This window comes from Martes martes (genome assembly GCF_963455335.1).
Source record: "Martes martes genome assembly, chromosome: 4".
Classification (NCBI taxonomy): Eukaryota; Metazoa; Chordata; class Mammalia; order Carnivora; family Mustelidae; genus Martes; species Martes martes.
In genome coordinates, this window is record NC_137891.1 from 37,067,065 (window position 1) to 37,088,525 (window position 21,461).

At 38.9% G+C, this 21,461-nt stretch overlaps 1 protein-coding gene across 1 annotated transcript in view; it reads right to left on the reverse strand.

The window, feature by feature from the left end:
* The window catches only part of VPS13B (vacuolar protein sorting 13 homolog B), a 611,735-nt gene that overhangs the window by 46,581 nt on the left and 543,693 nt on the right, over window positions 1-21,461 (reverse strand). The window contains exons 35-42 of the mRNA XM_080801635.1: window positions 15,781-15,936; window positions 6,873-7,136; window positions 5,886-5,969; window positions 5,533-5,708; window positions 4,875-5,045; window positions 4,085-4,286; window positions 2,775-2,963; window positions 253-399 (exon numbers count right to left, since the gene is read on the reverse strand). Coding sequence (XP_080657761.1) covers window positions 253-399; window positions 2,775-2,963; window positions 4,085-4,286; window positions 4,875-5,045; window positions 5,533-5,708; window positions 5,886-5,969; window positions 6,873-7,136; window positions 15,781-15,936 — 1,389 coding nt within the window. The remainder of the gene's footprint in view (window positions 1-252; window positions 400-2,774; window positions 2,964-4,084; window positions 4,287-4,874; window positions 5,046-5,532; window positions 5,709-5,885; window positions 5,970-6,872; window positions 7,137-15,780; window positions 15,937-21,461) is intronic.

Consider the following 21,461-nt stretch of genomic DNA (forward strand, 5'->3'; position numbering starts at 1 on the left):
AGCAGATGGGGTGCAGGCGGCACTGGTCCGGCTGCGTGTCAGGATCTGCTGCTTTCGTAGGATTTCTGCTCATTAATTACCTTGGAAGTGCTGACCAGGACACCTGTGCTTTAATTCAATAACAAATAAATTTCTTTTTACCTATATTCGGTCATAGTTTTTTCTTTTTTTCTAGGCTAAAAAATTCATCTTACTTATTGCTGATATATCAAAACTGAAGACGACAAATCGGTCATACTCTGAATGGCTTACCTCCTTTCCAGACTGGGGTTTGGAGACAGATAACTGCGGTTTGTAGAATATCTGATATGGCATATTATTGATTATTATGGTCTTGTCTTCAATCTGAATAATTTGTATACCCTGCTGTACCATGGAGGAGATGCAGAACTGACATAACTGTAAGACAATTGAGGAAAGAATAATTTTTATAAAATACAATAAGGCAAAAAAAATAAGGCATATCAAACTTTCTTATTTTTAAAAGGTCATTTTATCTATTGGTTTGCCCTGGACCGTACCAATTTTACCTTTTGCTCCAGAGTATTTATTGGTGTCCCCTCTCGTCTCAAAAATGTCCCCGCCCTTAAAGGGGGCCACTATTACAACAGGGGATCCCAGAGAACCAGTTCTTTCTGCTGCTACGGTACAATAACAGAGACTTGTTTTCAAGTTTTTTAACCAATTTCCTCACCAAATATTTATCTATAAACACTTTTACGTAACAGATGTCACTCATCTTTTCAACATAAAGAATTCAGTTAAGCATTCCTCTCCCCTTCTTCATGCTTATCATAGCAGCTCCCTCGCCAAAGACCTAGTGGGAACCACTGGGCGTTCTGAGGACTTGAACAGTGATGATGATTAAAAAAACCAATGCTTGGCCCTCATATGCTGCTTTCTTGTGAGCTGCGTGTTGTAAGTATTGATGTGTGTTAACTCACAGAATCCTTACAAAACCCACATGGGGTAGCTACTATGATCCCAATTTTATAGAAGATGGAAATGAGGCTCCAAGAGGTACAGTAACTTGCTCATGGTCATAAAGACAGAGACGGTCTAGCTGGGATTGGAAACCATGAAGTCTGACTCTGTGGTATTTTTCTTACCCCCCATGTACCCTGTCATTCCCTTACCGCAGTACTGACAGGTGGTCAGAGAAGATATCCGCTGCCTGACGATCCCCACTTAGTAAATGGTAATGTCAGGACAGCAGTTCTCAAAGAGTGGCCCGGGACCCTTGTGTGTGTGTTAGAGGGGGAATCTTTGAGATCCTTTTAGGGGGTCCACAGCTCAAAACTGTTTTCATAATAATACCTAGATGCTCTTGTCTTTTCCACTCTAATTCTCTAATGAGTGTATCGTGGAGTTTTCCAGGGGTTTTATGACCTATGATGTCATCACTGTCATGGCCAGCAGAATGTATGCTTGCGTATTCTTGCATTCTAAAGTTTTTGTATTCATTTCTAGTTTGATGGATACCAATGGCTAAAACCCACATAAATAAAAGGGTTTTGGAGGTCTGCAATGATGTTCGAGAGAGTAAAGGGGTCCCAGCCCTAAAAAGTTTGAGAATCACTAGGAAAGAATAAGGAGACATCAATATATATAATAATGTATTTTCCAGCAGTCCATTCATTCGTTCACAGTCATGTAGCACTTGGCTGTGGCCACTCTCTGAGGTGCTAGAGGTACTGGGTGTTGGATGGTGTATTGTGACATTTTTCCTAGGTTTTGATGGCCGATCTCAACTTACAAGTCTTCAGCTTTGGGTGATTCACGCTTACAGCTCTTTGCCATTTACACCCATGTTACAGTCTTCTGGCCGGCAGCACATAAACATGTGTTGCCCAGACAACTCTGAGGAAATGGATACCAGCCTTGAATACTGAAGAGAAACAACTTCTTTGTATCAGAGAAATTTATTTTTAAAAAGTCACCAAATGACACTAACTTTTTTTCAAGAAGCTCTTCAAAGACGCTCATCAAAATTGAACTTCTCCCCAGAGTAAGGTCATTCTGAATCGTGCTACTCTGATGAAGTAGCCCTTCGTCTGACTGGGGAGGGCTGAGATAACGAAGATGGTAGGAAGTGCAGCACGAGACCTCAGGAGACACTATGATATTGTGCTGCCGAACACACAGGTTAATGTCATTTGTGACGTATTACTCAAATTAATTGCTTTTCATAGGCTTTTCAAAAGATGGAGGCTGAAAATCACACATCATCAGTATTTAGCTCAATAACCGATGAAGTAGGTTTTCTTTATTCATATAGTCACGGGTACTAGTTCTTTGTTCAGGAACAGAACTCCCTCATAACCTTCGGTTCTACAGGAAGATCTGCGTAGCTGTTGCTCAGCGTGCCCTTTTTCCAGGAACATAACCTTTGCTATAGGAGGTTTGTCCTTTCCTCAGTGCTCAGAATGTTAGCAACTCTACTTCCTGCTCCAAGGAAAGGAGGCCAAGTACAATTTGTGGATATTTTGGAATAAGTTCATTTTTCCCCCACATACGATCTATCAAGTGACTGCTGAGTGTTCTGAAACAGAGCGGTTATTGGATAAATTACGTGACATGGCTTTTATCACTGGTAAAGGGAAAAAAAAACCCTGTGAAACAGAAAGGTCTAAGAAATCACGTATTTCACTGTTATAAATTGTGTAGAGCATGTTACGCCGAAAAGGGATTAAAAAAAAAAGGGTAGACTCATATTAAACTGGTTGAGGGGATGGCATGCTCTTCCCCCTGAGCCATGAAGACTTTGATCCTACCTTCTGATGTCCTGGGAAAGCACCAAGTCTTATTTCAGCATCAACAAACCCTTCTTCGTCCAATGACACAACTTCACCATTACCTCCGTCTTTCCACTTCGGAGATGTCAGGTTATGGACCAGTTTAATTGCTACTGACTTGTGCACAGTGTTTGTATTTGCCCAGTATATTCCAATTTGAAAAGCCTCCTGGAAAAATAATGCCTCAATTATAAAGTATTTTTCTTAACTTTGATAGTTTTACCTCAATTCACAGGAATTTTTTATATTATATAATAGGTCTACTTAGGCAACCAAATCCCTTTATGAGTTGTGTTTTTGTTTTTGGAATGGCAACATACATTTTATTTTAGTTCTCAATGTTTTCTTTGATTCACAATGGAATTTATATTCATGGAAGGGGAAAAAAAAACCTAACCCAAACTGTGGCTCCCCTATAAATAACATAGGCTTAAAAATGAAGGGCTTCATTTCATTTGACTAGAGAATAATACGCAACCTTAGGTACATGTAGGTCAGCATTCCAATTCCATAAGGTAACATCATCCGATTATTTTAAAGAAACAAAAACACACACAGGAAAAATGCAATTGAATAAAGATGTTCATGAGCTAGAACTCAAAAAAACGGCTCTCCAATTGTTTCCCACCAGGAAAACATCTTATTTAGGAGTTCTTTGCATTCTATTTTCCTACAGATTTATGTGCTTTCTTGAAATGGGTTAGCCTCATCAAGAAAGTTCTCTTGTGATGGAATACAGTCTTGCCGTGAAATTCTGTTTTATATTAGGGTCCCACCCCCAATGCCAGTAATGATTCCATATTATTATTATCAACAACCGGGTGGACATCCATGATTATGGACATCCAGGTCCTTATAAGGGAAAAGGGGCTCTGACAAAAATAGTTGCTCAGAAAGCCTTGCAGATCTCTGAGAATTTCTCTAAGAACCCCAAGGGTATTTAGGGAGTGGGTTAGTACAGAATATGGCTCTATATCCTTAATATACCCTGAGTAGGCCAATCATAATGCTTGTCAAATATCCTGTACAGAGTGAAAATGAAAATGAAAATGTAACTAGTACAAGTTATCAAATTTAATGATAACTCAAGCATGAATACTGCTGATGGGGGAAAAAAAAGACATCTGAAATGTCTTTGAATATCAAAGCACATTCCATACCTCTTACATATGCATCTAAGAGGACAGTTTTCTACAACTGAGTCTGTTAAGAATATAAATGTGACCTCAGAATAAAGGCTAGTTGTTGAAAGAAAAGAATTCATATTAACTAAAAAAAAGTTAAAGTACCTGAAAATTAGGAGGGATAATAATTTTGCCAGCAGGAACCTGTAGAACAATCTTCTCCCCTTCAAACAGCCAGAGGTCCCACTTGGATTGATTGATGAGCAGGGCCCAGGGTAGAAGCTCTATCAGCAAGGCTCTAACATATGGCTTCCAGACTGACAGCTTCACTCGCATTGGGCTATCCCACTGACTCAGCTGTTCACTCCTGTTCCAAATACCACATCCAAGAGACTCAATGAAATACAGTGACGTCAGTATTCATGAAATATATTTAAGGATTCCAGACACACAACGCTCTTGTATGACCCCTCTTCACAGCAGAACCATCCAATGCTGAATCTGCATTCTGGAGAAACTTCTCATGCAATTATGTTCTAGATTATGAGTAAAACACTCCACAAAACACATCTACCCAGACGATAGAAGGTTGGAATCTGATAGATGCGTGCAAATATTTCCTTTTTAAAAGACTTTTTGGGGTGCCTGGGTGGCTCAGTGAGTTAAGTGGCTGGCTCTTGATTTTGGCTCAGGTCATGATCTCAGGGTCCTAGGACAGAGCCCCATGTCAGGCTCCATGCTCAGTTGGTAGTCTACTTGAAAGTCTCTCTCCACCCCTCTTCCTCCACCTCTCCCCTCAGTTACCTACTTCCACTCTCTCTCTAAAATCAACCAATCAACGAATGAATCAATCAATCATTAAAAACCTTTTATGGTATCTAACATTTTGGTGAATGGTCATTTATTTATCAATATTGAGAAATGTTTGTAGAAAAAGGTTGCTGTGGACCGTTACCTGTCAGAATCCTTTTTATTATAGGGCCACATAGATTGAAGGGAACTTTCTGGCCCATAGAATTCATCAAGGATCTGATTAACTGTGCCTCCAGGGTGTATCTTAGTGGCTATTTGCTTGATGAGGGAGGTTGAGATGGGAACGGCACAGTGGGAAGGATCATCTTCTTCTCTAGGAAATGGAAAAGAATAAAACAGGAGTGAATATCAGATTTCTAAAGTGAATTTATTGAAAAAAAAATTGAACTATAGACGTATCATAGACCAATACCTTTTGTGACATTCAGTCAATTTTTTTGGTGATTTAGGGATTAGTGACACAGTTTTTGGATGATCTGGGCCCTGACCACTTTTCCCTGTCCCCCTCCCCCACATGCTTGGGTGAGAGCGCTATTCATTTCTTCTTCCACTAGAGAAATTATGTGTCAATTAAATCTTCCAATGCCTCTTGTTAGATATCTAAGTTTAATGAAAGAGGCTGAATTTTATCCAAAACCACTGGAGAAGATAAGGGAACACTAGGCAGGGCAATTTTAAAATAACATTCTCATAAGATAAGGGAATCATACAAAATATTCTATCTGCCTTCTTCCCCTCAATAGTACAGGTTGCTTTTCTACTGAATCTCTCTTAGGAAAACGTAAGGATTTTTCCAGTACCTTGCTTGAAATGTTAGGTGATGCACAAGGTCAGGTTCTATGTTTTGCAGTGGTTTTTCCTGTCCTTTTCCTGGAATAATTTGTGTTTCACTCAATCCCAGACTCCTTTTCTCCAAATGTATGATAATGGGGTCTGGAAGATGACTCCTCATGATAAAAAGAGGGCTGAACACAATCTATAAAAATAAAAGGACAGAACAACTTTCATATTTGCTTTGTTGCAGTATTCCAGCTGTTTGATGCTGAAACAAACTTGTAATAAATCTCTTCCCTGGGTCACTGTGACCTTAATTTATTTCAGAACAGGAAAGGTCAGAGTCATATACCATATTTTAGGACTGGAAAGCACTCACCAGTCGTTGTTGCACTTGAGAATTGGGTTCTAATGTCAAAACTGTGCACCAGACATAAAAAATGGAACTGTTTGAAGATGGCACCTGCACAGGAGGTAGAAAAGGGTTCTGTTAAATACCGAACAGTTTACTAATTAATCAAAATGAGGCACAGATCGAATGTCAGTTTGGAGGATTAAAAAGTTTAAAGTTATAGAAAAAAGCCATTAAAAACAGAGAATAAGCAAAACCAGACTTCATTATGGCATAAAGTGAATGTGCAGTGAGTCAATGAGGCCAACGCTTTCTTAAAGACAAAGGCTTTTTTAAGAGGAGAGGCTGATACAAGGCTGGGTGGGAGAATGGAGGGGAGGATTTGTCCTTTGTGGCAAGGAAAGTGCCAATGGTGGAGCATGACGAGGAGATAAAAAAGGAGCAGACCTTTGTGAAGATTCTCAAGACGGGGCGGGGGGTGGGGGGACACACGGACGGCATTCCTTCCCCACTTCTCCCCTGCATCCCCAGCCCTGGTGCATTAGGATCTTTCTCAATATATAACTTGTCTCCACCTGAAAAGGGCAGTCTCTTGGCTCTCAAGGCAACTGAACTGATACCACAGTTGTGCTGCTGTGGGGTGGGAGGAAGCAATATCCCAAGTCTTTTTATCTTACTTCAGATATCCCTCTTTTGGACTGGTCATTTTTTAAATAAAGCGCTGCACTGAATGAAGAGCAAAAGGAGAAACTTTTAATTTTAAAAACTGCTCTACTTGGGCGCCTGGGTGGCTCAGTTGGTTGAGTGGCTGCTTTCGGCTCAGGTCACGATCCCAGAGTCCCAGAATCGAGGCCTACATCCGGCTCCCAGCTCCACAGGGAGTCTGCTTCTCCCTCTGACCTTCTCCTCTCTCACGTGCTCTCTCACTGTCTCTCTCTCAAATAAATAAATGAAATCTTAAAAAAAAAACAAAACACAAAACTGCTCTATTCCAGATTGCCATATATCTCGTACCTGAATGACAATGCTATACTCAGGGGACTTAGATTCCAAGCACACGTCTCTTGACCAGTCTTCATCTCCTTTGGCCTTCACACACAACTCTGTCAGTTCACCGTTTTCCAGTATGTATGAAGGCAATTTCTGTTTGGCTCTGAGGCAGTCGAAATGTTCTCGAATGACAGCTTGTCCGTCTTGACCAATGTAATGCTGAACGACTTTCAGTTCTATGCTTTGAGACAAATAACTGCAGATGATCTGCCTTCCACAGATGATAATCTAAAACATAATAAACATACACATAAAGTTTCACCCGTTTGGATTTCCTGAACTGGTGACACGTTCACTGTTATTACCTGTGTTGGTTTTGAAGGAAAGAACGTGAAGTCATGAGCTTGTTTAGAGCATACAGGAAGACAGGCTTCGGAGGAGAAAGGGATTTTGCTTTGGTCATATTAGGTTTACCATACTCAAAGGACAGGCACAGGCGGGGCCGCAGCAGCCAGCTAGAAATGCTGGGTGTGTGCCTGAGCCTGGGGTGGGGCTGGAGAGAGCCTATCGACCGATGGAATGAAAGCCTTGCAAATGCGCACAGGCGGAAAAGAACTGACCTGGAAAAGAGGTGCAGGCTTAAACCAGCAACTGACTAACAGCCTAGGGTCAGATTCACGGGCAAAGAGCCAGGGAAGGGGCCAGAGAAGAGGCAAAGGAGTGTGGCAGTAAACTAGGGGAAGCTGAAGCCCCAAGAAAAGACCCACCAGGAAGGGGTAGTCAGTGATGTCACGTGATGTGGCAGTCACCAAGGATGGGGACCGAGCACAAGGCTTCAGCTCTGGTGGCTGAGAGGCCAACTGGCGATTTATGTTTCCAAGGCTGGTTTCCAAGGGTTTCTTGCAGTCTTACACAATAAGAGATCACTTTATAAATTGATAATACAAACAACTCTTAAGTCAGATGCCTAATTATAGTATATTTTATTCAGGTTTTCCCACAGGGTAGAAGCATGTGGCTTTGTAAAACACACAGAATGATCCAAAGACTCATGGATCACCCAATTTTTCCTCCAGCTAAGAGTACAGTTCACAGTAGGCATTAAGAAATGTTTCTTAAATTGGTTGAAATTGAAAAGATAATGCAAAACTTTATTCCTATGCAGTGAGTCCTACTGTAATACAAATATTCACCATGACTGGAAAATATAGGACTTTCACGTACTGGATTTTCTTATTTGTAATATTTTTTTCTAGATTATATGAATAGTAATCATTCATACGCACACCAATATATATGTGGTTTCCCAAGTATGTGATGGTTAATTTTATGCGTTGACTTGAATGGGCCACGACTGCAGAGATACTCGGCCAAGCATTTTTCTGGGTGTGTCTGTGAAGATGCTTTTGGATGAGGTTAACGTTAGAATTGGTAAACTGAGTAAAGCAGAGTGCCCTCCCTATTGTGGGTGGGCCTCACCCCATCAGCTGAAGACCTGACTAGAACAAAGAGCCTGTGTAAGAGGGACTCCTCCTGCCTGACTGAACTGAGACATCGGTCTTTCCTGGCCTTTGGGCCTGGGCTAAAAAATATCAGCTCTTCTTGGGTCTTTAGCCTGCTGGCTTTCAGGCGGGAACTACACGTCAGCTCTGCTGGGTTTCGGCCTCTGCAGCCATGTGAGCCAATTGAAAAGAAATCTCTCCCTCTCTTTCTCTGCATACACACGTATGAACATACACACGAATCTGTATGAATATACACACACATCCTATTACAAGGCATTTTTACACATTAACTCTCTAATTCTCACAGTAACCATATAAAATAGGTGTTACTAGGACTTGTCATCTTAACAAGGAGAAAACAGAGGCATGGTGATATCGGATGACTTGCACGGTATTACCCAGACTCTCTGGCCCAGAGTCTAATAGTCACTCTGAAGGTCTGTCTTCCATAAAATTAACACCTATGAATTAAGAAAGCCTAGAAACTATAAAAAAGAGAATGAAGACTGCCCATCATAATGTAAATGTGACAGATGTCACTGGTTCCATTCCAAAGAGGTGGTCCCTTCTTCTCCCTAGTTATTAATAACCCTGATTCGGATTAGGTCTCAAAAAGGATCAAAGTACTCAGGGAAGGTGGACACCTCCATGGCCTCCATAGTCTGTGTCACAGCTGGCACAAACTGATCCTTGTAATTCCATTCTTCTTTTGCCAGTGATTACTTTAGGGGTGAACACGGGGCACTGGTTGGCTAATAATATGAGAAGGAAATACTGCTAAAAGGCTCTGGGAAAGATTTTACTCCTTGATAAGGGAGAGAATTTGAGAAGAGAAAGCCCGCTTCTTGTCTGCCACGGAAGTTGTGAGAGGATATATATATGTACACATACAGCTTCTGTAGCCATCTTGAGACAAAAAAGGCAAATCCAAGAGGATAGCAGAGAAGCAGATACAGCCCTGAGTGGCTTAATTAACCAACACCTAACCTGCCTTCTTCTTATTATATGAGATAATAAATATAAAATAGGAACAATAATAGTATCTGCCTCACTAGCTTACTATGAAGATCAAAAAGCCTACTTTGTTACTTCAAACTGAAAACACCCTAATGGATACATTTTCATATGTGATTGAGTATTTTGTAAATACCACTGTAAGTAAACTATTATTTATACAAATACATATGATTATTTATGAATGAACAATTATTTAGTTCATTATAAAGAAACCTGCTACATTGATAGATCAAAAATTAAATGTCATTGTTGTTTCATTAGTTGAACAGTAAAGTTTAGCATTTTCTTAAACATTTATTTTCCAACTATCTATTCCTTTGACTTTTCTTTAGAAGAAGTACATCTGTAAAAACCAAGCCGTGCTTAACTGTATATTACTTGTAGGCACTCTGGCCATTATAATCTTTTAAAACAATGTTTTCTCAATAACAAACACAGAAGTCAACTGAACCATGAGTCCTGAGTTAGCAAGCAAGCTTTTCTTCAGCATATGCTAGAGGTTACTAGACACTCATGGTTAAGTCTTATGAGGCCTTAGCATCGTCTAACTTTAAATAAACACGTGGAAGCTCTGAGGCAGTATTTAATTCTGTTCTTCCTCTTGATGTGCCCAGGCCTGGCAATGTATGCACACTGCTCTTGCTTTAGAACCTTTGGGCCCCATGAGATTTAGGAGAGAATTTTGCTGTCTCTCACAGAAACCACAGAATCTCTGCAACCATCTGGGACTCACTTTGTCTAAAGACAAAGATCCTCTTGGTGGGTTTTTATAGTTTCATTTTCAACTATAAAGCCTGTTAAATAGGCTTTCAAATATGATAAAAAGAAAACCCTTAAAAGTGGCCAGGGAGAGAGGGCTACTTAGATGAAGGAAAATCCAAAATGGCTCCTCCTCAGAATGGTGTTCTTCAGAGCTGCTCCCATGCAGGGTTCAGTGAGAGCCATGTCTGCTTTTCTTCAAAGTGGCAACACTTACAATGCCTTTATTTTGAAAATTATGGTTAGAATTTCAAGATTAATTTATCAGTTGAAGACAGCTACTTAATTTTTTTTAATGTAGGGTTTCTCTTTAATACACATTTCCAGGTTTCACACTAATTCTCCTCTTTCCCCAAAGCCACAGAGATGTGTATTGAAGATTTCCACATATGATTTTACTTAGCAGGTTTCAGAACTCTTATTAGATCAGTGCCAAGAAGAATAGTGATATTAAAGAATAACTCCAGAGCACCAGATGCACTGGAAAATGATATCTCAGCCCTGATTAAAAGTGTATGTATAAAGATACAATATATATACATATGTACATATGTACATTTACGTTTTTAGAATGGTGAAGCTTTTCTCAATGAGGGGATAGGATACGTGGAAGTCACTGTGTGTACATGGGTAGCTGTGTTATGTACAAAGTTCCTGAGAAATTTTGTATGTGGTCAATTATCATTCAATTGGAGAAATGGCAGGGGTATAAGAAAGGCAGGGTACAGACAACCAAACCTCATTGTTCAGGAGTGCATCAGTCAATTCTCCATTATCCGGGGGCGTGTTAATGCAGTTATGGTCCATCAGCGAGCTGCACACACTTACCTCCCAAAATCTTTGAAATTAGGCAGCTGTGGTTTATTGCAAATTTCCCGGCCCAGGTGGGGTAGAAGGAAAGAAGCCAAGATGTTAGAGAAGCAGAAATCCACGAAGCTCTTCTGAAACCTTGATTCCTATCTTCCTTCCCAACCTGGCTAATTGAGGAAATCCTGTGTCTCTGATATACTTTAACTGGAGCTAACCTGAATTTTAGTTAATCTACACTGACAATAAAAAATTAAACCCAACTGAAAGACTAGAAAGGGTTTTCACAACAATGCAGCAGTTGTTTTGAAGTTGGTGGTCTGCTGAACCTTTCAGCATTACCTGTGTTCAGTACCAGCCATTTTACATTTTGCTTCTTCCTCGGTTAAAATGAATTGCTGTTTCTGGGTTCCACTTCTCACTATTCTGCTGAGTGACTAAAATGGCCCTCATTTAGAGCCCAATCTCATTTGGCTATGACAATAAATGCTAAAACTCAAAGTGTAAATTGTGTGTATGTGTGTGTGTGTGTGTGTGTGCGTATGTCTTCCATGACAGAGGGATGGAAATGGACTTTGCCAGTAAGATGGCACTTCTTTCAGAAAAGTAAATAAGTAAATGCAATGGGAGGGTGGCTTATGCTTCCATTATGGATTCCTGAAAGGTCCTTTCTTGCCTGGCTACATTCTACATTTTTTTTAAAAAATAAGATAATTTATTATAAGAAGATAAAAGCGGAGAAAAGTGTGAGAGGGAGTCCCTACAGAAAATAATTACTAAACATCCAATGGTATGAATAACATTTGGAAATCTTGAAATGTGATTTGTCACCAGATGCCTTAAAATCTGTCAATTTGACATTAACAGAGAGGATGATTAAAAGGATTCCTTAAACTTCTAATGCATGGGAAATTTTTGTGAGTCTGATTTGAACCCCTCCTTATACTAAGATTTTTAAGAAATGCTAATAGTCTGAAAAACTCAGAGAGTCAGTATATTGGTTGGGACAAATATATATATTTAGTTATTTCAAGGATTAATGTTGCCCTAACAAGTATCTGGTGACACAAAACAATGAATTTTGGTTAAAGAATAAAGTATATCTTTTTAGTCTGGGAAGATGTATCAAGTACCACAAAAACATTCACATCCTTTGCTCAGGTAATTAAATTTTATAGCAAATTATTTTGAGGACAGATCCAGACATTCTGACATACATATGTATACACACAGATATTTATTTAAGGATTTATTATGGCAACCAATCGGAAATTATCTAAAGGTGCAGCAACAAGGGGATATCTAAATGGGTATCAACATACTATGTGGTAAATTATGGTAAAATGTGGTAAATTATGCAACCATTAAAAAGATAGTTCAGCTCTGTAGATAACATGAGAACATAAGCATCATATAATGTTAAGTGAAAAAACAGGTTGAAAAACTAATTATAACCAGATCTCAAGTTGGTTTAAAAAAATCTGCATAGAAAAAAAGTAGAAAAAGATACACTGAATTAATAACAGTATTTATCTTTGGGTGGCAGAAATATGGGTACTTTTCTTTTCTACTTTAGACTTTCCTGTGTTTTCAGAAATATTTTAAAATACTTAACACAAAAATAACAACAGTGAACTAATATTTACTGGGTGCTTTATTTTGCAAAAGGAATATGATGTACAGAAAGGTTAAGAAATTTGCCTGAGATATTAGGTAATAGATATTAGGGCTGGGAAATCTCTTCTAGTCAGGGGGAAGAAAAGGTAAGTAACATTTTGTGGGAATTTTTTAAAAAGGTACTTTCCATGGCCAACTTTTCTGACTCATGTTCTACTGTTGCAATGTGTAGTATCGCCTTAGGAACACAGTCTATATTAATTTATCCCTAAAATTTAATATTATTCCTTGAAGATATATAATATCTGTGCAAGAAGGAGGCACTATCGTTTTCGTTTTTTTTTTTTTAAGATTTTATTTATTTATTTGATAGGCAGAGATCACAAGTAGGCAGAGAGACACGCAGAGAGAGAGAGGAGGAAGCAGGCTCCCTGCAGAGCAGAGAGCCTGATGCGGGGCTTGATCCCAGGACCCTGGGACCATGATCCGAGCTGAAGGCAGAGGCCTTAAGTCATTGAGCCACCCAGGTGCCCCCCCCCCTTTTTTAAAGATTTTATTTATTTAGTTGAGAGAAGGAGAGAGAGTTTGAGAATGCGAGTGGGAGGAGGGGCAGAGCAAGAAGGAGAGGGAAGGCAGATTCCTCGCTGAGCGTGGAGCCAGAGGCAGGGCTGCATCCCAGAACCCCAAGATCATGACCTGAGCCAAAGTCAGACGCTTAACTGACTGAGCCCCCCAGGTGCCCCAGAAGAAGGCACTATTGGCGTTAAGACAACAAAGTCTAACAAATGTTATGGATTCCTGGGACTATTTCATTCTTGTAACTATAGTTTGAGTTATGACAGTAGGCCAGGTGCTACTTTTAAGCACTTTACATATACAAACTCATTTAATTCTCACACTAACTTTATGACAAAGGCACTATTACTATCCTCATTTCACAGGTCAGGAAATTGATTCACAAAGAGGTTAACTAACCTGAAGATCACATAGCTAGCAAGGGAATACAAAGCCAGAGTGGCTATGATCTTAATCACCAATGATATTCTGTGGAAAACTATTTCTCCATGGAGTGACCCTGCCATGCCATCAATCGGTAACTGTTCTAGCAACCATATGCCAAAGAGCTGAATGAATTGGGAAAGTTCAGGCCAGAGCCATGGTGGTCAAAATGTGGTCCCCTGGACCAGTAGCATCAGTAACACCTGAGAATTTATTAGAAATATAAATTGGCACATCACACCCAAGACCTACTGAATCTGGAGCTCTGAGGGTGGGACCCAGCAATCTATGTTTTAATAAGCCTTCTAGGTGATTCTGACATACATGCAAGTTTGAGAACCACTGGCCTAAAGGAAGCTAAGGGGAAACACCTTGGCTTCCCTCGTGTTTTTGAAGGGCTGTAATTCAGAGGAGAGATAACTTAGTCCTCACCATAAGCTATTGTGTACATCTCCCAAGTTCTGAGGAGTGGTAAAAACTGGCTGAACAGTGGGAGATCTGGGCTCAAAATTAGAAAAGAGCTTCCTTTAGAGATGGAAGTAATCAGTTATGGGAAGGGCTGCCGTGTGAGGAAATGAGCCTCTTATCATTGGGAGTATTCAGACAGATCCTGAATGACCATTTCTCAGGAATGCTGGTGAATGGGAAGGTGGATAAGTCATTCTTCAAAGACCATGAGTGACAGAATCAGAAAACCAGAATGTATTAATTGGGCAGATATTTACTGAGAGCATATCCAAGTACGACAGTTCTGAGGGAAGATCAAAGTCAGTGACACATCTTGTTCTTAGGACTCTGTAGCTCAAAGCTCATGCTCAGTTAGGCTGGTCCCATCATGGGTCCCCGTAAGACCCATATGTCCCATATTCCTATCTTTATATTACACTGTCTACCTGGAATGTCCTCTCTTAATCCAAATTCTGTTTTCCAAAGTCCAACTCGAGTCATATCTTCCTAGTGAAACCTTTAAATTCCCTTTACACTTACTGTCAGTTGTGCAACACACACACAGTGCCTGACATACAGTTGGGTTTATATAATTTGCAGCTTAAGAGCAAAGATTGTGTCACATAGTTAGTGTCTTTCGTTTCACTCTGTTTTACTGTAGGCAATCCATAATTACTTGAGGAATAGTCAATTCATTGGGAAGATTCCCCTGCTCTATTCTTTTCACTTCTGTCACCCACAATAATGAGAACATGAAGTCCAGCTTCCTGATTAGGTGGAGATCAAGAACGTATATGGCACAGGTCCTACTGTTCACCTCACCACTTGCTTCCTGTCTGCCCCTGGCACACAGCAATGGACCAGCCCATGTTGCTTGATAAGAAAAGCCCCCCTTTTCCTTTCCCAGGGACTGAGGGCTGTTTCTATCATGTCCTCAGTTCACATAAGCTCTGGGTAGACTTACAGTCCAGATGCAGATGTATATGTTAAAACTCTTATGACAAATCCAGTTATGATGTGTGCAGTGAAGCCAGTTTTCAGATTTTAATACTTCCTTTTTTTCTTTCTACTCCTCTCCTGTCATATGTGCCATGCTTGAAAAACATCTTCTAAAAACCACATTTTCACATCTTAAGAACACAAAAAAAGTGTCAGATACTTTTTTCCCCTTTGCAGTCTTAGAACTTCAAAAACAGCCAAAAGGAAGTTTTATAAAATACGTAAAAATATGTGCTGAGAGCTGAGGTTTTATATGCCAAGAGTTAGACCGTAGTGAATTTTTACTGCAGTTAATATTAACTCCTAGGAAAAGAAAGCTTGCTGGAGACCCAGGCCCACTCTGTCATAGGAGGTATCACAACACTTTCTCGAAGATTATTCTGATATGTGTGAGAACCAACTCCTGGTTATCCGCTGTTGGATTATCCAGAGTCCCCAACACCCGGTGCTTCTTTTCTTCCTTAATAAAGGCCTTTTGGCTATTTCACAGCTCATTAGCACCTCCACCAGAAGGTAGGTGATGACAGAGAGAAGAGGTGAAACTAAAATCAGTAAATTTTACTGCTCGTTAGCAGCTCTTGTAAAAGATGTGGGACAAAGGGTTTGAAGCCATCACCATCCTCAGGATGATCAATAAGCACATACGAAGTGGGAGCAAAAATACCCAGGCTTATCACTGTGGGTTTTTAAATTATGAGTTATTTTCATTTCTTTAAGTTTTGCTTCCATTAATTGCGTCAAAGAATTAAGAGCTGTCTGGGTCACGAATGCAAGGAACTCACCTGTTTTTGCACTCCACTGAGCTGCCGAACCTTGATGATGAGGGAAGCAGTCCGACCCTTGTACTGAATAGTTCTAATAAACGTTCCTGCGTGGTCCACACTGAAGGGCTCTGACCAGCGCCAATTGCCCCAACCTTCAATACAGATGTGTAACAGCTGGAGAGAAAAACAATAATCGTCACGATGCCAAAAGTGCCAACAAAAATCTAGTCCTAAAATGAAAGTCTCCTTGCTGGAAAACCTTCCTATTTGTAATATTTAGCATCTGTTTTCTTTCTAACCTGCATTATTCATCCACTTCCAGCTTATTCAAGCAGGCTAAGAATAGCAAATATGCCACAGAAAGTCAATGTGGTTTTCCAGATCACATTTTAAACCTTCTTAAAAATAATTGTCCTATCAAACGGTAAAAGGCCTGTTGAACATTTGAGAAAAGCCCATTTCATTCATCTGGAGGACAAGAAGGTTGAAATGTGAGATCAAAGAACACGGTTCTTGGCTGATAGTTTATTCCCTCTCATGGCTAGACAGTAATTAAAGTAAAATTTCATTTGTGGCATTATTTTTGACCCTAAATTGCCATTTCTTATTTATTCTTTTGATAAAGAACAAAACAGCAATTTGAGGATGCAGTTCATTCAATATACTCTCTTTATGAGATCACATATATCATATGAGAACTACCTTCAACATTTTGAATGTATGAAAAAATGTCTTTGTTCTACTTTTTGCTAGCTATGTATTTATTGTAGCGTTTACCAAACGAGTCTCCTGATTCACATTCATATTTATTCACACATTATTGCCATTTGTGGTAATATTTAGATTTCTTCCATGATAATCAAATATTTTCTATTTCCACTCCTACCTACTAAATGCAGTGAAGAAAATCAGTTCAACTGAACAAGTATTCCAAAACAACATAATAATTACTGCTTCTTTAGGATACATGTTTAAATGAAAGTAAACAGTGTTCTATACAATTACTAAGAATAAGAAATAAAACTGACATTTTAGGAAAAACATTTGTATAATATGCAAACTATTTCCTTCACGTCGTATACAATTTTTTAAAAGAACGAACCAAAGGCTGATAGTATGAAACATTTTCCCAATTAACAGAATGAATAAAACTATAAAAACATTGTATAAGAGCTATCATAATGGGCCCTTAAAATAAATACATTAATAATTTACATGGGAATTGTCATAATAATAAAAGCCTTTTGACAGAAAGATTATTTTTCTGCTTTAGCATTAGAAGGAGTCTTTAGAAAGTACCTAAATTAAAACATTTCCCAAGGTCACTAGTTATCACAATATGATTTTGGTGGAAGGTTAAGGGAGGACTGTTTGTTTGTTTGTTTTAAAACACCTTAATAAAGTATTTTTTCAAAACCTCCTAACTCATCTCCTTGCTTTTCATATGGCCCTTCTCCAGTTCTTCCTCCATGCAACTTCCAGTGACCCTGGGAAGTCAAAAAGCTACCATTCAGATGACTTCTAGAAAAGAAAGTTAACAAAGGAAGGAAGGAAGGAAGGAAGGAAACAAAGAAAGAAAGAAAGAAAGAAAGAAAGAGAATGGGAGGGAGGGAAAGAAAGGGAAAAAAGAAAAAAAGAAAAAAATCCTAGACAGCAAATACCTTTAGGGAAAATTTGGTCTTATATACACTCTACAACATAAAAGTACCAGAGTTATCTTTGATCTTTAAATATTAGTTACAGAGAAAAAAAAAGAAAAACAATAGTGGTGTTTGGAACCATTTCAGTTTTTTGTAGCAGCAACTGGGAATAAAGCTCAGGGCACACACAAAACTAAAAGAAACAAGAAAGTTGTTTTCTTTGGAGAGACTAGTAGCTGGAAATGACAAAAAATAATGAGGCAAGGTACTTAAGGTCAAGCTCGGCTATATTCTTCCTGAAAATTCCACAGCCTCTAAAGGTTTAATGTATACAGCGTAATTGGAATTGAGGAGTGTTCGCATTTGCATATGAGCTCAATTTTAGGTAGCAGCTCCCTCTGTGTACACAGCTTCAACTGACTGAATGTCACCAAGGAGTATGTTGTTGGGTTTCGCTTGGCACCTACGTGTTCTCAAAATGTTGGCGTAGATATTTTCTTTGAATTATGAAAATCCAGATATGTCTGGATTTAGTTCACACAGCAAAGTTAGGTGGGAGAAAAACATCACACTTCTCTCCACATGCATCACTGGTACAATATTTGTAATGTTTGGTCGACTGTTCAAAGCATCTAAATAGCTATTAGACATATATCATTTATTAGGGAAGGAACTGCATTTCTAAGAGAGAAAACCTACAAAAAGGACCTGAGAAGGCCCAACCCTACTTGGGTCATCCTTCCCACAGTGTGTCCACTTCAGGCACTAGACAGCAGTGTGGACGCTCATGGACCTCCTCTGAGTGGGGGAGTTCTGTTCTGTTGAACCAAATGACTACATTTCTTTCTTTCTTTTTTTTTTTTTTTTGAATATTTTATTTATTTATTTGCCAGAGTAGGCATAGAGGCAGGCAGAGGGAGAGAGAAGGGGAAGCAGGCTCCCCGCTGAGCAGAGAGCCCAATCTGGGGCTTGATCCCAGGACCCTGGGATCATGACTGGAGCTGAAGGCAGAGCCTTTAACCTGCTGAGCCACCAGGGCTCCCCAAATGACTACATTTCATGGCTCCAGGTACTGAATAGCCTCCATTTAAAAACAAATACTCAGAGATCTACTTTTCTTTCTATACTGAAGGGACTATAAATTCAGGCATAAGAAGGTGAAATTCGTGTTAGACTACTTGATCCTAATGTGATTTCTTTCTATCATTCCTCTGATATATCTTCTTACTCAGATACTATAAGAAAGCTGATATGCTAGCCGCTATGGAGGAAGGAAGGAGGAAGAACCATGTCTTCTGTCCTTCTAATGGGGAAAATAAAGCATGCACAATAAAACAAGAGGCATTTGGAGAGATGCAACATGGTACAGGAGTCTAGGGAAAGGACAGCTTGTTCCAGGCTGGTGGGATTAGGAGAGCTTCAGGAAGCAGTTGGAGCTCAGAGTTACCACAGGGTTTCAACTGGCAAAGATGGCAGGTCCTTTCTGGGCCTAAGGGACAATGTGAGATGTGAAAGCCAGAAGGTATGCTTGGGGGCAAGGTTAACAGTCTGGAATGTCTGCAGAAAAGGGAACATGAAAAACGGGAGTCAGGGATAAGGTCAAACAGGGAGATCTAGATTGTGGCCAGCACTGATTTACTCAGTGAGGAATTTGTGCTTTATTGAAGAATTAGCAGGTGGCCACCGAAATCTTCTGTATAGGGCATCGATGTGTTGAAAGGAGATTAAGAGTGGAGTGTGGAAGGAGGAGGGCAACTGTGATAGTCAGGAGGAAAGGCAAGATGGGCCAGAAACTTGCAAACACAGGAGAGATGAAGCAATGGCCTCAGGCCCCACATAGCTATCCTTCGTTGCCTGGAGCCCATGGTATTTTTACATTCTCTTATCAACTTGGAAACTTTCTTTCTCCTCTTCCCTATTAAGTTTCCCTTACTGACTCACTTCCTCTACCATCCCTTCTACTCAGGCTTTTCATTCTTTTTGGCCTACTTAGCTAGTGCTAGTACTTTCCATTGGGGGGGAAAAGCCAAAATAGGAACTACTCTTGTTTGAAATTCTCAGTGGGAACTGAAACTAAGCAATAAGGCAGGTTGCATGGTGGCCACGCTTGTTGGAAGGTCCCAAAGGGCTACATTTTCTTTTTTTCCAGCAGCCCCCCCCACCCAGGGCAGCCAGACTAAATTCACGGTTTTTCCACTGAAGATCTCAAATGGGAGCATATGCAGCTCTCTGGTCATTTTTTTAAATACAAAATAAAAGTTAAAACTGAATTACTGATCAGAGGCCTGGGGTCAGCTCTCAAGACCACCCACAGTCACCTCCAAAGGGAGAATTCCTGACTCAGCTACAGAGGAAAGAAAAATAAGACACATCTAGGGAAACAGGGTGCACCAAGGAACAGAGAGAAAAGGGGATGGCTATATCTTAAAAATTTTATCCTAAACATAAGTGAAGGTACCAGATACTTGTCTGTGAACTATTCATTTTAAAACTGTCATCAAGATGATTTCTACCCAAATAATCACAAATAAAAATCTGTCTTCAGGTTCACTTATACTTTTTTGCATTTTATAATTTACTGTATAGTAATATGTAACGTTCTAAGAAGAAATTGAAAATTGAAATAACTTCAAAAATTTTCCAATCCATTATACTCTTGGTAGAAATTTTAGGTGTTCTAAAAAAAAATTAACATTCGATCCAAGTGAAATAAACTATTAAATATATGTATATATTAATATGTATTGTTAATATATATTAAATCTTAGGCATCATGTGTATTTTTTAATACATATTTACAATATTTTTTAAACTTCTAAACTTAAACTTTTAAACTTTAAACTTTTAAACTTAAACTTAAAACTTTAAACTTTTAAACTTCTAAACTTATCACTATATCCCAAGAGCCTAGTGCATAGTAGGCATTCAACAGTTATTTGTTGAATAAATGAGTGAGGATTATTGAAAAATAACCCAAAGTAGACATTAAAAATTTTTAATGATATCTGTGATATCTATGCAGAAAATGTCATAAAATACAATATTAAATAAAAATACTTAGAAATAATTCCTATTTTTAAAATATTTTTCTTTTTGTCTCACTGTATTTTAAAAATTTTAGAATTTTAATTTCAGTGTAGTTAATAGATAGCGTTATTAATTTCAGGTATAAATACAATGATTCAACAGTTACATGTATTATTCAGTGTTTATCAAGGTAAGTGTACTCTTAGTACTTATCAAGGTGCTTATCAAGTGCTTATCAACATAAGTGTACTCTTAAAAACAATCCCAAGTTTTTGAATGACCTTTCAACACAGGAGATTTACTTTACATGGATGATGATACTAGATTAAATTACAAATCAATGTAATCCTTCCAATCCATAATTCAGACTCAGTATTACTGATATTAAAGCCTAAAGTAGATCCCAAATGCTAGAGTAGGTGAGCATTTTGAAGGAAAATTAAGTTAAAATATTTTTAAAATTTCTTGTCTATCTAAAATAATATCTGGAAAGCTGTAGATCAAATTACACAGATCCAAGTTTAATTGCTTATTTGGAATGTGCAAGTAGAACTGATAGTACATGTCGTCCCAATAAATTAACATAAAAATAAAATGAAATATGTTGCTCATTACTGTTTTGTCAAGGCAGTTACATTTCAGGATGTTCAGAGTATCTGATGTAATGCTAAAAAACCAAGTGGAAAACTTGCTAGATAATGGCTAATGCCTCATGTCACCCTGATTCAATACTGGAACTCTCAGGACCCTCTATATTCTTTTACATTTATTTATAGAACACAATCTCACAAGTAAGGAACGAGAAGAGTGGAAATAAATCATGTTGATTTATTTTCTAGTGGATAACTTGGACTCTTTGATGCAGGGTATTTTGGAAGGAAAAGAAGAAAGAGAAAGAAAGCTTTCCAGATCAGTGGTCCAGGAGGTGAGATAACAGAGGCCACTCTGTCGTCACACAAGCACTGGGTTGTTGTCTCTTCCACCAAAGTAGAGTTGTTTAGGTTTTCCCTCACAACTGAATTCAAGGAAGGC